This window comes from Taurulus bubalis, assembly GCF_910589615.1.
Source record: "Taurulus bubalis genome assembly, chromosome: 14".
Classification (NCBI taxonomy): Eukaryota; Metazoa; Chordata; class Actinopteri; order Perciformes; family Cottidae; genus Taurulus; species Taurulus bubalis.
Window position 1 is genome coordinate 10,139,109 of NC_136602.1, and position 13,266 is coordinate 10,152,374.

Consider the following 13,266-nt stretch of genomic DNA (forward strand, 5'->3'; position numbering starts at 1 on the left):
CACCAGCAAGTTGATTTAGCTTCTAGCTGAAATATTGCCTGTGCCTGAACGTGGCCTCAGCGTAGTGGTTGACTAGTCTTGTTGTGTTGCACTGTGCTGAGCATCATGTTGCACTGTATAGTAAATGGAAGTGCAAAAAAGATAATTGTACCTACATTCACTTCAAACACTATCATTAAAAATGATCTGTTGCCTTTGCTAATGGCTAGATGTGGTGTTAAATAGATGCTGCATTAATCACAACTGTACAATAGAAAACAACAAAAGATAATGGATAGACTGTGAATGTTAAATCCAGTAGGGATTTAGGGTTCAGTTAGATTTTTAATGAACAGAGCACGAGTGTAAATGTAGTTTAAAAGCAAAAGACTTTTAGTGGTTAATCCTTTTTAACAGGGCCAAGTACTAATGTAAAACATGCATGATAAGCTGTGTTTCCACTTTGCAGAATTTTCTTTTTCTCTAATTTGTAGATTTTAGCACTACTTTTTTAAAAACAAAACAAAAAATGACCATCATAATTGCCAGCTGGTTCCCAATGGCATCTCATTGCAGCCCGTAGGTAAATGTGCAATGCCCATTGCATTTTCCACGTTTCATCCATATATTTTTTTTAGAATAAGATGTAAAGTAGGATTGCTGAGCCAGCTATTCTTTGTACTGAAACCACTATGCACTCTTATAAATGTTTCGTAGATCAACAGAGATGGAATATGACACAAATCACCTTGAAGCTACCGCAACTAGTGGATCTATTAGCGTCTAATAAGATATTAATTTAAAGTTACCATAGTTGAAGATATTTAACTTTTTATGGTAGCTATGCATTTGAGAAATGAGAAGCTTGCACAGGACAATACATATATTGTACTCAGTATAGTGTGCATATATTCCATTATTTATATGATATGTTTAACTAAGGCCAGGAGGTCAGCATGGAGTCATATGATTTATGTTTGAATACCGTATTTAGAAATTAAAAAAACACAACTCGGACTTATTACATTGTTTGATAAAACCAATTTTTCTGGGGTTATTACTAAAGGACATCTGTGTTCTGGTCACATATTTGCGGTTAAATCTGTAAGTGCAGTCTTTTTAAAAACAGCATGGGGAAAAGGTCTCGCCTGTGTCCATTATATTTTTATGTTTCTCATTGGCAATGGTTAACACATCACCTTCCCCTGAATTCATGATACGGCGTGAACAGGCTGCAGGTCTGGCAAAAGGAAAAGAAACATCTCAGTGATTCAGTGTTTCCGTGTTTCAGTCTCTGAAGTCTATTTTCTGTGAGTCTCATTTTCATGTGAGGGAGATGTTGAAGTGAAGGAGAACGGATTCATTTTAGGGTGCTGTGAGTCTTGGAATTTGACAGATGTAAAGTTTCTTTACAGCTGTCTCATTTAATGCACAGTAGTGTGCCGCTCTTCATCCCATCTCTGTTCACAAAAGCAAAGCGGATCGATGTTGAATAATGCACATTCGTGCTCAAAATATTAACATTACCCTCAAGGTTCAACCGGCATGTGATGCATTCTGGATGTTAGCATTGCATCATACATGGATGGGATGATTGGCTTTATGCACTCCCAACTCAACTGATGCAGTATAATTTGATTCCCTGTGAACATTTATGTCAAGCAGGTGCAGGAGGTTGAAGTTTCCACCTTGTTGTTAGTAATTCATTAAAAAGACGGGAAAGCAGAGATCTGGAATGATGAAATAGCTGGTGGGGATGGCGGGGCCAATTATACCAAGGCATTTTTTTTTCTTGTTTAAATTGGGTCTCTCCAGCAAATCCTTTCAGGGTCAGATGATGTCACATGCTCATTAAGATATATAAATAGTGTATTGTAAATGGCATGAGCCATAATGAAAAATGTGTCATGAGTCATGGCAAGTTTCATTAGGATATATTATGCAGACTATGCGTTTTAATAAGATGCAATAGTGTAGGTCCTGTCAGTCAACTGCTGGTTCCTCACCTACATTATTAACAAATCAAGGTTTACCTTAAGAGCTAAATATTGTTTATAATTAAATACTTTTGACTGGTCTTGCTTTGACACTGAAGACCTTCTCAAGACCTACAATCACCATGAACACAAAACATCTGGTTCCCTTTGGTCTTGAAAAAAAAAGTAAAAGCTTACACTAATTTGGCCAACGCTTTTAAATAAAGTGACAATAAGTGTGTTACATAAAACAACGAATATGTAGCCACACTGGTAATAGTGCATTCCCATGCTCTGCTTAGCATACTTTCAAATTGTGTTGTCAATTCCCTCTGTTGGTCAGAGGGCCACACTGCAATACATAATGTATCTATCGTATTTTAGTTTCTTCTGGAAAATATTCAGTCTATATCTAAGTGTATTTTTTAATTACATTTTGTATTTAAAGTGACAGTGCATTCGATGTGTTTTTCATATTTGCCTTCTGTTCATTCACATCCTGGCTGAATGCCGTTTATACTGTAGCTGCCAGGAGATGACAGCTATGCAGCGACTTGAGCACTGACCCAAGCGCACAGCATGCCTTGCAGCATCGAGCTGTAGGATGAGTCTGTGTGAGTGAGTGTGACTTGCCCAGTGGGCGAGAGTGGGGAACAGGTGCCGACACTGTCGGCTTGTTAACACTGGGGAGAGAATTGGCTCCTCCAACAGAGTGCGGCACATATGCAACACATAGCCTTTGGCTGTGGGACGTATGTGCAGGCATGCATACATGGGAAGTAACAGCAGTGTGTGTGTGTGTGTGTGTGTGTGTGTGTGTGTGTGTGTGTGTGTGTGTGTGTGTGTGTGTGTGTTGCAAACATTTATGTTACATGGGTGTAAAGGGAATTAGATTTTTTTTGTCCATGATTACTAGTGTAAAAATAGATACGTGATTGCATATTGAATACATTAAATAAAATGAGTTTTGTCCAGCTGGTGCCGCACTGATTAAATATTGTACAAATGTATGTGTGCATGCATGTCGGCATACTTGCTGTGGTACTGTCTATTACTGCAGAGATGGACTGTGTAATGTTGAAAACACAGAGCCCCTAATTTGTTGCCCAATAATACTGTATAAGTTTCAACATCAATTTTGTTTTGAGCACATTGTTAGAGCATTATGTGGCTCAGTTTTCTCCAAAAGCTTTGGGAGATATACTTATATGAAGCCCCCTAGGGTTATGTGCAAGAAAATCTCTCAAACATCACAAATTAGGCCCCTAGATGACCCATTTCTGGATGAACTAAATTGACACAATGAATTATTCCATCCAGTCTTGTGGCCTCCATAACGAGGAGGGGACTTAGAACAGAGGATAAATTAGGACACTCACTTCTTGCGTCGCTCATTTATTCCATCAAAGCCATTTAGGCAGATTTGCGCCATTTGCCCAATTTATTCTGTGATGTCTTACCCTCTCATCTGGAGGACGGGGGGAATAGATGTGAGTTTGGAGAAATTGGCAGCTACATTTTGGAGATAATAAGACACAAGGATAATGTGTCAGAGTCGTTTTAATTCTGGTGTAACTTGACATATCCTTTTCCTTTTGGAAAGACACTCACGGAGCTCTGCCCCAAATAAATCCCTAATAGCTCCCAGCGATAAAATAAAACTGAAAAGGGAGAATGTGGTTATGAATAAAATGAGAGTTCACCGTAGAGGGAGGGAGAGAGAAGCGGTGTGATGGAGGGAGAGAAAGGGAAACGCTGCAGTGAAAGAGGGAACAACATTGTATAACCAGAGTACATATGCTAATCTTTACGCTCTGTTTAAGCCTGTTTATCAATATCACTATTACTCTGGGGAAGAAGAAAAAAAAACCACATTACCAGTATGTCCACTGTATTTAAAAGCAGCTACTACTTTGAGGAACAGCGTGGATGTCACATTGTCACTGTGCAGGACGCTTTGCGGTCTTCACAGTGCCGTACATGAAAGACAACGCAGCAAAATGAGATGGCTTCTAACAAATACTACGTTGAGCTGAACTCAAGTGTCAAATCCACAAAGTCCACGGGGGATATGGTTACTGTCACCTGAGGGTTAAAGCCTCCTCTCTGGTTTGATGTCTGAATATTAGGTTATTTGATATGCTGCTGCTCTTTCAAGTCAGCCTGGCAGGACAAGACTGCAAGCGGATTTCCCACAAGGACTTTAACTGCTCAGCAGAGAGACAGACATCACTCTCAAGCCTCATCAAAGCAGAGCGCTCCTTTTCTGCCCTCTGCATGCTTCACCAGGCTGCAGATGCATTTCCTATTGATGAGGCGCCTTCTAGTGGACTTTATGGAGAATACAGGGTTTGATTTTTTTTCTCCATGTTTTAAGTAACTATTGTGTTTTTGTTTGTTTTATCCACAGTGACAATGGTGTTGTTTCTGATTGGGATCTCTATTGCTGTGAATAATTCATCTCATGAAAATCAAACTGCAGGTAATTGTTGAATAGAACAATAAATCATTTTATGGATTTATATTATTAACACATGAAAAGCTTTTTTTTTTGTTCCATGAAATCACAGCCTTGCACACTTTGATACATTCAGATATTTTGCTGCATTACCTTATACGGTGGGTAATGTTTGCAAATTTTAGACATATATTGCATTCAACTCTTTTCTGCTTATCCCATCAATTGCGGCTACAGTGGTAAGCATTACACAAATATGAGTCTCGCTTGAAAGGAATACTTGATATTATGGAAAATATGCTTATCTGCTTTCTTGTAAAAAGTTAGATGAAGAGATTGTTGACGCTGCAGCTCACAAATGAACATGCTTTATATTAAATGAACAGATGTCAAGAAAAAAAGTGTATTTCCCAAAACCTCAAACTTCACCTTACATTATACATTTGTTTGACTAATTATGTTTTGATCACTGTGTTTTCTTCAGGAAACCCCACCCATCAGGGTGATCATGTGCTGCCCTCAACACTGGTCATATCCCTGCTTCTTATCATCATTGTCTTGCTGACAATCTACTGTCTGAGGTGAACAACACACACACACACACACACACACACACACACACACGCACCACTTGTGTGTCTTTGAATGAGTCTCTGCTTCCTCTTTTCTCTCCCTTTCAGCGTGTGTGAGCATGTGAGTGAGTGTGTCAGGTCAGGGAGTCGGGTGAGGGTGGGGGTGGTTTGGAAACAGGCGGTGAGCGGTGGCTTATGGGTAAACAGCTGCACGTCAAGTAAGACAGCAAACACAAACAGATAGTTCAGGTCAGGTCCCAGACACTCATTCCCTGACCAGCCAGCTCAGACCTTTTTTCTTTCCTGACGACGACATGAGGAGAAACAGCTTTTCCTCCCTCAGATGGTTGATATTGGTTTTGGTATTTGTTATTTACTCAGGTTATGTGCCTACAAGCTCTGTTCAATACAGATATCTGCCCTTTATGTTCTCTGATGGTTTTGTTTTCTCTGCTTCTCACTCGGTCATTACTGCAGGTTCAAAAACCACAGGAAAGCTCTCGTTACCTCGGTGGATAAAAAGATTCCAAATGGCTTCTTGGAGGAACAAGGTACTGTTGTGCGGTACTCAATATAACCACCAGTGCATAAAAAAATATAATACAGCCTTTAACTTTTTATTTCTTTTTAGCCTAAGTCTAGGTTTACATTCTTTATAGAGTAGGAACGTTTCACGATCTGAAGTCCGAGGTAGCTGGAAAGGTTTTGAAGGCCCTTCCTTTTCCTAGCACATAGGGAGCCGTATAATCTTTCACTTCAAGTAAAAAATAAATAAATTAACGGAAAGGCCACATTCTGAGTTGAGACAGTTTTGTGCAGCAGCTGCAGCATGTTTATGACTCAAGAAATCATTTCTGTCATGTACCCACAAAAGTAGGAAATCTTAATGGCCATCAGGCTTGTTTTTGCAGGTGCTTTGAGAGCTTGTAATGTTCTCTGTTGGGAAACATTAGCTGTCTGACCGCCATATATTCCTTTACACACAGGAGAGCAGACAGTGGTCCTCCTTCCCAGATCTCCCTCGCCATCCAAGAGGTACTTCCCCATCCCTCTGGACTCGCTGGAGGAGGAGAACCGGATTCGCTCCGCCGACGATGGCAAGCTCTTCAGAGAGGAGTTCAACGTAAGCACGAGTTTGTGTGGACTTTGCTCGACAGTCTGACTAAGACCTTTGTCCTGCAAGCATTGAACAAGTACAGAAAATAGTAATAAAATGTTATGTTAGAAGGCTGTGTACCCGTGGCTTTATTTTTATCTCATGAGGATTGGGGGTTCTTTCTTTATAGTCGCTGCCGTGTTACTACCACCACGGGTCCTTTGAGGAGGCGAGCAGAGAGCACAACAGAGAGAAAAACAGATACCCAAACATTTTACCATGTGAGTGAGGATCTATATTCTGCAGCAGACAATATTAATGTAACCTTTAGACTTGCTGTTTTATTGATCTCGAAACCGTAAGGAAAGGTGATGTGGGCTGAATGAAAAATGAAAACCAACTTAATTTAACCTTTTTTCTCCTTTCTCTCTTCCACAGATGATCATTCAAGAGTGTTGTTAAGTCATCTTGATGGACACATGTGTTCAGACTACATAAATGCATCTTACATTGATGTGAGTCTTGGTTGTAATTAAGGTTGTGTTGCAGATGATTGGTTTCTTAATAGATTATAATAAATACTCTCTTTTTTTTTCCACACAGGGTTTTAAAGAGAAGAACAGATTCATTGCAGCTCAAGGTAAATGTGCATTTTAGCTTGGTTTAGTATTAAAGCAATTTTGTTCATGACAGTTTTTTTAATACCATTTTCTTTGTTTTGCTTCAGGCCCAAAGCTTGAAACAGTGGCCGACTTCTGGCGGATGATTTGGGAACAGAAAACGGCAACTATAGTGATGCTGACAAACCTGAAGGAAAGGAAAGAGGTTTGTCTCCGAGGGTTCTCCCCTGCACTAATGTTGCATAGTACAGCTGGGGTGTTATACAATCTATACGGCTCCAGTGCACCATTAGTGAAGCCCTTTTGTATTCTTATGACCCAAAGTCATGGGCATAATTTGTTTGACCCTTTCCCCATCTGATAATCTATACCAAGTGTCACCCAGCAGATTACTTAGCATCGCATCAAATTCAGCCTCAAAGGGATGATCAATTGAGAGCTCAACTGCAGGTTTGATAGGGCAGAATAGAGGCATTGGGGATCAATGACGGAATAATTGTTGATAAGATCCTAAGAGGCTTCATGATAATTAGTCTGAGAATGTAGTTAATGAGTTGAAACGTCACCGTGAAGATCGTATTGACTGACAGAGTTCGCACAAAGTCTCTGTGATTGCCTTTGGATTGGATTGTGAAATACACGTTTCTAAACGTGCACACACAATATATACACAATAGATGGTGATTTACAACCATTTGTTTCAATGATAATACCAACATGTGTTTTTTTTATAGATATACATGTATTCTAGTTCAAAGAGTAACCTCTTTTATTGTTTTAATTCCCTTACCAGGACAAATGTTACCAGTATTGGCCAGAAAAAGGCTGCTGGATGTACGGGAACGTCAGGGTGGCGATGGAGGACTTCACCGTCCTGGTGGACTACACTATCAGAAAATTCTGTGTTCAATATGTAAGTAAAATGTGTATCTACATATCAGAATGTTAGGGATGCATTTTTAAAGCTCATTATCAGCATTGAAACACATAACCGACTTACCTCACAGCACATCAGCAGAAATGTAATTATACTGTACAGCGGGAGTTAGGAAACATTCATCTCCGAAACAAGCTAAGATCAAGATGAATAATGCTTTTATCTAGACGTGCTCTGAAAATAATAGTGTGCTTTTTCAATATTGTCCCTAATATACTTGTTAATTGCTTGAAAAAACTATAATCGTAATAGCTAGATTCTTATTAAAAATTAAACATGAAACTAAGCATCATTGAGATGGTGTAAAAAAAAAAAAGTAATGTTCCCCGGGGAGAAATTTGAGAAAGCTATAATAGGATGCAAAATATAATACGGAAATGGAAACACATTAAGGAATATTAAAGGATATATGCAATAGACTGCATGCAATTATCAATATGTAGGTGTATTTAACAAAGAGAAAACACTGTACAAATGTCTCATCTTTAGTGCTTCACACACTCACAGTATCTGTATGTCTCATCCTGTGTTTTTGACTGCCGAGTAGGGCGCCATCTCGGTCTACCGAGAAGCCTTCAGATTGCAAAATTCACTTTGTTCCCGTTCCATTTGAAGCCAGAGAAGTGCAGAGATCCGCTCTGACTCTGTGGAAACTGTGCTGCAGCGCTGCAGAACAAGCCGAACAGACTGAGTGCTTTTACATTCAGTTCTCTGAAAACAGAACAACCACGTTTTCAAGAGAATAATGTTCTCTTGAGAGAGCATTCATGCGACACGAGAGCGCGGCACAGGCAAACCAGTACACATGTTTAACAATCCTATTCCGTCACAAGTAGCAAAATGACAAGTTTTTTTTTGTTCAAATGTTTCAGTTAATTTGAGGATTCTTTTCCTGTCGGTAAAAGTATTTTGTAGACTGATCTGGTCGGCACGGTGAACATTATTCATGAACGGGTTTTAACTTCACAGCAGGGCAGCGATGGTCCCCGAGCGCCGCGGCTGGTCACCCAGCTCCACTTCACTAGCTGGCCAGATTTCGGGGTGCCATTCTCACCCATCGGCATGCTGAAATTCCTCAAGAAGGTCAAGGCTGTCAATCCATCCTATGCTGGACCCATTGTTGTGCACTGCAGGTAACATGTGTAGTATAACAGAAGCCAGCCAGCCAGAAGATGAGCTATAATAGCAGAAGAAAAAGCAACAGTTCTTAACACTGCCTATGTCAGATTTTTTTTTTTACATTTTATTTTGTGAAATAAGAGGTTAAAGGTTCATCATCGTATTATATTAAATAGAGTTAACATATTATATTATTTAATAAAGTTTTGTTATGTTAGAAATTAACTTTATTGCAGGTCAAATGTGAAGCATCAATACATATTGTCTGGCGTATGTTTGTCAGGCCAATCAGTGTAACGCCTCAACAAAGAAATCAGCAGCCGATTGCAGCAACGGCTGCAACAGGTGCTCAGGGACTGTTGTTCTTGAATGGGGCCCATTGAGAAGGCTTCACCGCCCCGCTGTGGAATCCCAGCTCTGCTCCCAGTGGTGACGTCTGCTGAAATTACCCCTGTAAATCTGTTAGGAGTGTGTTTGGGCTTCAGAGGTGAAGCACTTTTACACATGCTTGAAGCTGTCCACAATTGACATCTTTGTATGGAAGAAAGGCAAAGCATGTGCAAACAAGAATGCGAAAGCATTTTTTTATTAATATATCACGTCCATTTTTCTGTACTATGTGCTCTTTTATTGCTGTGGTTCTGTTTGTACAATGTGCCGTTGAGTTATTACCCGACACATTTTGTAGCTACACTTTGTGACAGAGAAGACCTCGTGCCTCCTTGTCTATGTTTCCACAGTGCCGGGGTGGGGAGGACGGGGACGTTCATTGTCATTGACAGCATGATCGACATGATGCACATGGAACAGAGGGTGGATGTCTTCGGCTCTGTGAGCAGAATACGGGAACAGCGCTGTCAGCTCATCCAGACAGATGTAAGTGTTGACCCTCTGCGACCTGTTGTACCTTGGGCTGACAGCTCAACTCGCTGCTCGAGTCGCGGCAGAAACAAGCGAGGACGTGGAAAAACAACCACGTCTATGATATACCAAAATAGAAGGAAATAGTTTGGCAAACTAAAGCTACTCTACTTTCTACCTCCTCGTCTCCCTGACTTCCTCCGTCTTCCTCCTCAGATGCAGTACTCCTTCATCTACCAGGCTCTGTTGGAGTACTATCTGTATGGAGACACGGAGCTAGATGTGTGCTCTCTGGAGGGCCATCTGCAGAGGCTTCACAACACCAGAGCTCCCCACGACAGGCTGGGCCTTGAAGAGGAGTTCAGGGTAGGAAGACAGAAGCTCGCTCGTGAACATTTCAGACAGTAATTAATCGTCCCCGTCACCCTGTCCCCTGCATCGGTATATTTTCATAAAATAAACCTGCCCAGGGTGCCACTCTTGGCATTAGCAACACACAAACACAAAGCTTTGAATCAACTAAAATGTCATAAGGCATCACCATCTGTCACGTTGCTACTCACAGTTCCCTACGCACTTAATTAAATCATTACCGATTAGCTCTCTTCCTCTTGTTGTTATTTGTCTTTCTTTTCTTTTTCACAAATGCACAATGTTTTTTTTCCAGCCTCTGTGTTTTTACTTGTAGCCTTTTTTATTTTTTAGTTAAATATTGTCTGTCTTACTAGCATTGTACTGCTCTGCATTGGTGAAAACAAACTTTGGGATTTTGGATGTCAATCCACGAGTGTTTTCTCCCGTCAGAAGCTGACCAACGTCCGCATAATGAAGGAGAACATGAGAACTGGGAACCTTCCTGCCAACATGAAGAAGAACCGTGTGCTTCAGATCATTCCGTGTAAGGACTACTCTCATACTCCGAACACTTTCATAATACATCACATCCAAGAAACATCAAAGTCTCACACTGCTGGTGATTTTATAGATGCCGTACACAGATATCTGGCTAATCAGATGATGTCTGTGTGATCAATGGCATTTAAATAAGGCTTGTATCATGACTTAAAGTAGGGAGAAGAGAGGAAATGGAAAGCCTGGCTACAACGTTTCTAGTGAAAACTGATATAGGTTATGGCATATTTTTGCCTTATTAACACAGCTAAAGTTTTACTTCACTGTTTTTTTTATTTCCATCAGCCTCTTCAAACTTTTATTTTATTAGGAATCACTTGTGGAAAGTTTAATTTTCCTTTTTTCTTTTGCAGATGATTTCAACCGAGTAATACTCTCAGTGAGAAGAGGACAGGAGTTCACCGACTACATCAATGCCTCCTTTATTGATGTAAGCACTCCCTCACGACCTCCGCTATAGATTTCCCATAGAAATATGTATATATATATATATATATATATATATATATATATATATATATATATATATATATATATATATATATATATATATATATATAAAGCTCATTGTTTCCTTTACAAACAATGCAAAATCTTATGTTTGCCGCTCACTCGCATGTGTTGTTTACCGGATGATCTGCCCTGCAGGGCTACAGGCAGAAGGACTATTTTATCGCAACCCAGGGCCCACTGTCTCACACAGTGGAGGACTTCTGGAGGATGGTGTGGGAGTGGAGGTGTCATTCAATCGTTATGCTCACCGAACTCAAAGAGAGGGAGCAGGTACAGTATGGTGCTTGAGTTGCACATTTAAACCATCTTTTTTTATTCTGTTATTTCATAATCACATGTTACTTATGTCTTATTCCTGACAGTCTGCGTATGTATTTAAACGTTTAATATTGTTTTTGTGGTGCACTCTGAAAATATAAAAACAAGAATAGGACATAAATTAGTCAAAATGAAGCCTAATTGTATTTCCATCTGACCTATCCAACCAGGAAAAGTGTTTCCAGTATTGGCCATCAGAGGGCAGTGTAACATTTGGAGATTATACTGTGGAGCTGACTGGAGATACACAGTGTGAAACCTTCACTCTCAAAGACATGGTGCTCACCTACAGACCAGTGCGTAACGTTTTATTATACCATTTAAAAGCAGTTCAAATATGAATTTGAAATTTACATATTTGCCTCCCTGTTTTTGTTGTGCTGTCCATTTTTAAAGTTCATGAAATGTCCTTATATATAGACACATTTTTAGCTGTTTTAAAATAACAGAGTAAGCTCTCCCATCTCACCAGGAAAAGCAATCACAACATGTCCGACACTTCCACTTCCACGGATGGCCTGAGATCGGAATACCAGCCGAGGGAAGAGGGATGATTGACATCATTGCCGCTGTGCAGAGGCAGCAGCAGCAGTCTGGAAACCGTCCCATAATTGTGCACTGCAGGTGAGGAACTTCAGTTTGACAATTCTGCAGCGTAATGCGCATCCTCAGATGAAAATGATGTCCAGTAAATAACCGAATAATGCGTCTGTCCACGCATATTCTTAATTCAACTCCTTTTCATTTTCACTGTGCGTTTATCACCGGATAACGCGCAATACCTAATATTGGAAGTAATTACATTTTTACAGATACATTTTTTGCTTTCCTCCAAGTCTGTTACAGTGAATTCTACATTTTACCTCAGTAGACCTGGTGTTCTATGCCTAAACCACTTATGTGATCCCTTATAAAGACTTAGCTGTGAAAGCTTTGATCAGAACCTAGCTTCAGGTGAAGTGATTCTAAAGCAGCATGCCCCTGTGGGATTGATCCAATCCACTGATTCACAGTCAATTAAAACCTCTCAAAGTGAAATCTCCTCTGACTCCCACTATGATTAATCTGATAAGATGAGCTAACGACAGGAAATGGTGTCATCACTCTCTTCTATTCCTTCATCACCACTTGTCTAAGAAGGGCTTTTTAAAGCTTTTTCTTTGCCCCTGGGAAATGGGGCTAACCCGCTGCAATCCCCAACGTCTCTCTACACTTCTCTTCCGAATCACTCTCGCGCTCGCTCCCCGTCTTCCTTTCTCCATCTCGCCGTCATTGTAAACATTGACTCAGTCAAACACTGAGCTTCCAAACTGATTAGTGTTAGCATTTGGATTAGCCTCTCTTTAAGTGAGGATAATTATTAGGACTATTACACAAAGGTCACCTTTACTCTTGCAAACTTTTTCATTCAACTGGAGAGAAAAAAAAACAGGATGTGCTGCAAAGATTACAAGAGTTTCATTGCAGCATTATTTGTTGAGAAACTGAGAAGCGGTTTGAATTTGAAATGTCCTTGTCCCTACTATTTAGCATTTTCCATTATGTGGCTGCTGATGGTGTTGTCCTTCATGTTTCAGTGCCGGTGCGGGTCGGACCGGCACCTTCATTGCCCTCAGTAACATTCTGGAGAGGGTGAAAGCTGAAGGCCTCCTGGACGTTTTTCAGACAGTCAAGAGTTCCCGCATGCAGAGACCACACATGGTTCAGACTGTGGTAGGTGGAAAACGAGATAATATCAAACCTTTTTGTGCAGCTTATTCACATTTGTGTTTGGAATAATGTCTGCACATGTATGCACAGTAACACTTTCCCTTCTGCGTTCCCTTCCAGGAGCAATATGACTTCTGCTACAGAGTGGTTCAGGATTTTGTTGACATTTTCTCAGACTACGCCAATTTTAAATAA

At 40.3% G+C, this 13,266-nt stretch overlaps 1 protein-coding gene across 1 annotated transcript; it reads left to right on the forward strand.

Annotated features, from left to right (window-relative positions):
• Positions 1 to 4,370: 4,370 nt before the first annotated feature.
• On the forward strand, positions 4,371 to 13,266 carry LOC306746927 (receptor-type tyrosine-protein phosphatase epsilon-like; the record flags this gene model as incomplete). Its single annotated transcript, XM_079229913.1, has 19 exons — positions 4,371 to 4,437; positions 4,898 to 4,994; positions 5,463 to 5,536; positions 5,972 to 6,108; positions 6,272 to 6,362; positions 6,520 to 6,596; positions 6,685 to 6,721; positions 6,809 to 6,906; positions 7,495 to 7,614; positions 8,608 to 8,771; positions 9,498 to 9,633; positions 9,835 to 9,984; positions 10,423 to 10,516; positions 10,884 to 10,960; positions 11,179 to 11,313; positions 11,532 to 11,657; positions 11,834 to 11,985; positions 12,939 to 13,074; positions 13,192 to 13,266. 19 exons carry the CDS (start codon positions 4,371 to 4,373, stop codon positions 13,264 to 13,266), a joined length of 2,043 nt encoding a protein of 680 aa, XP_079086039.1.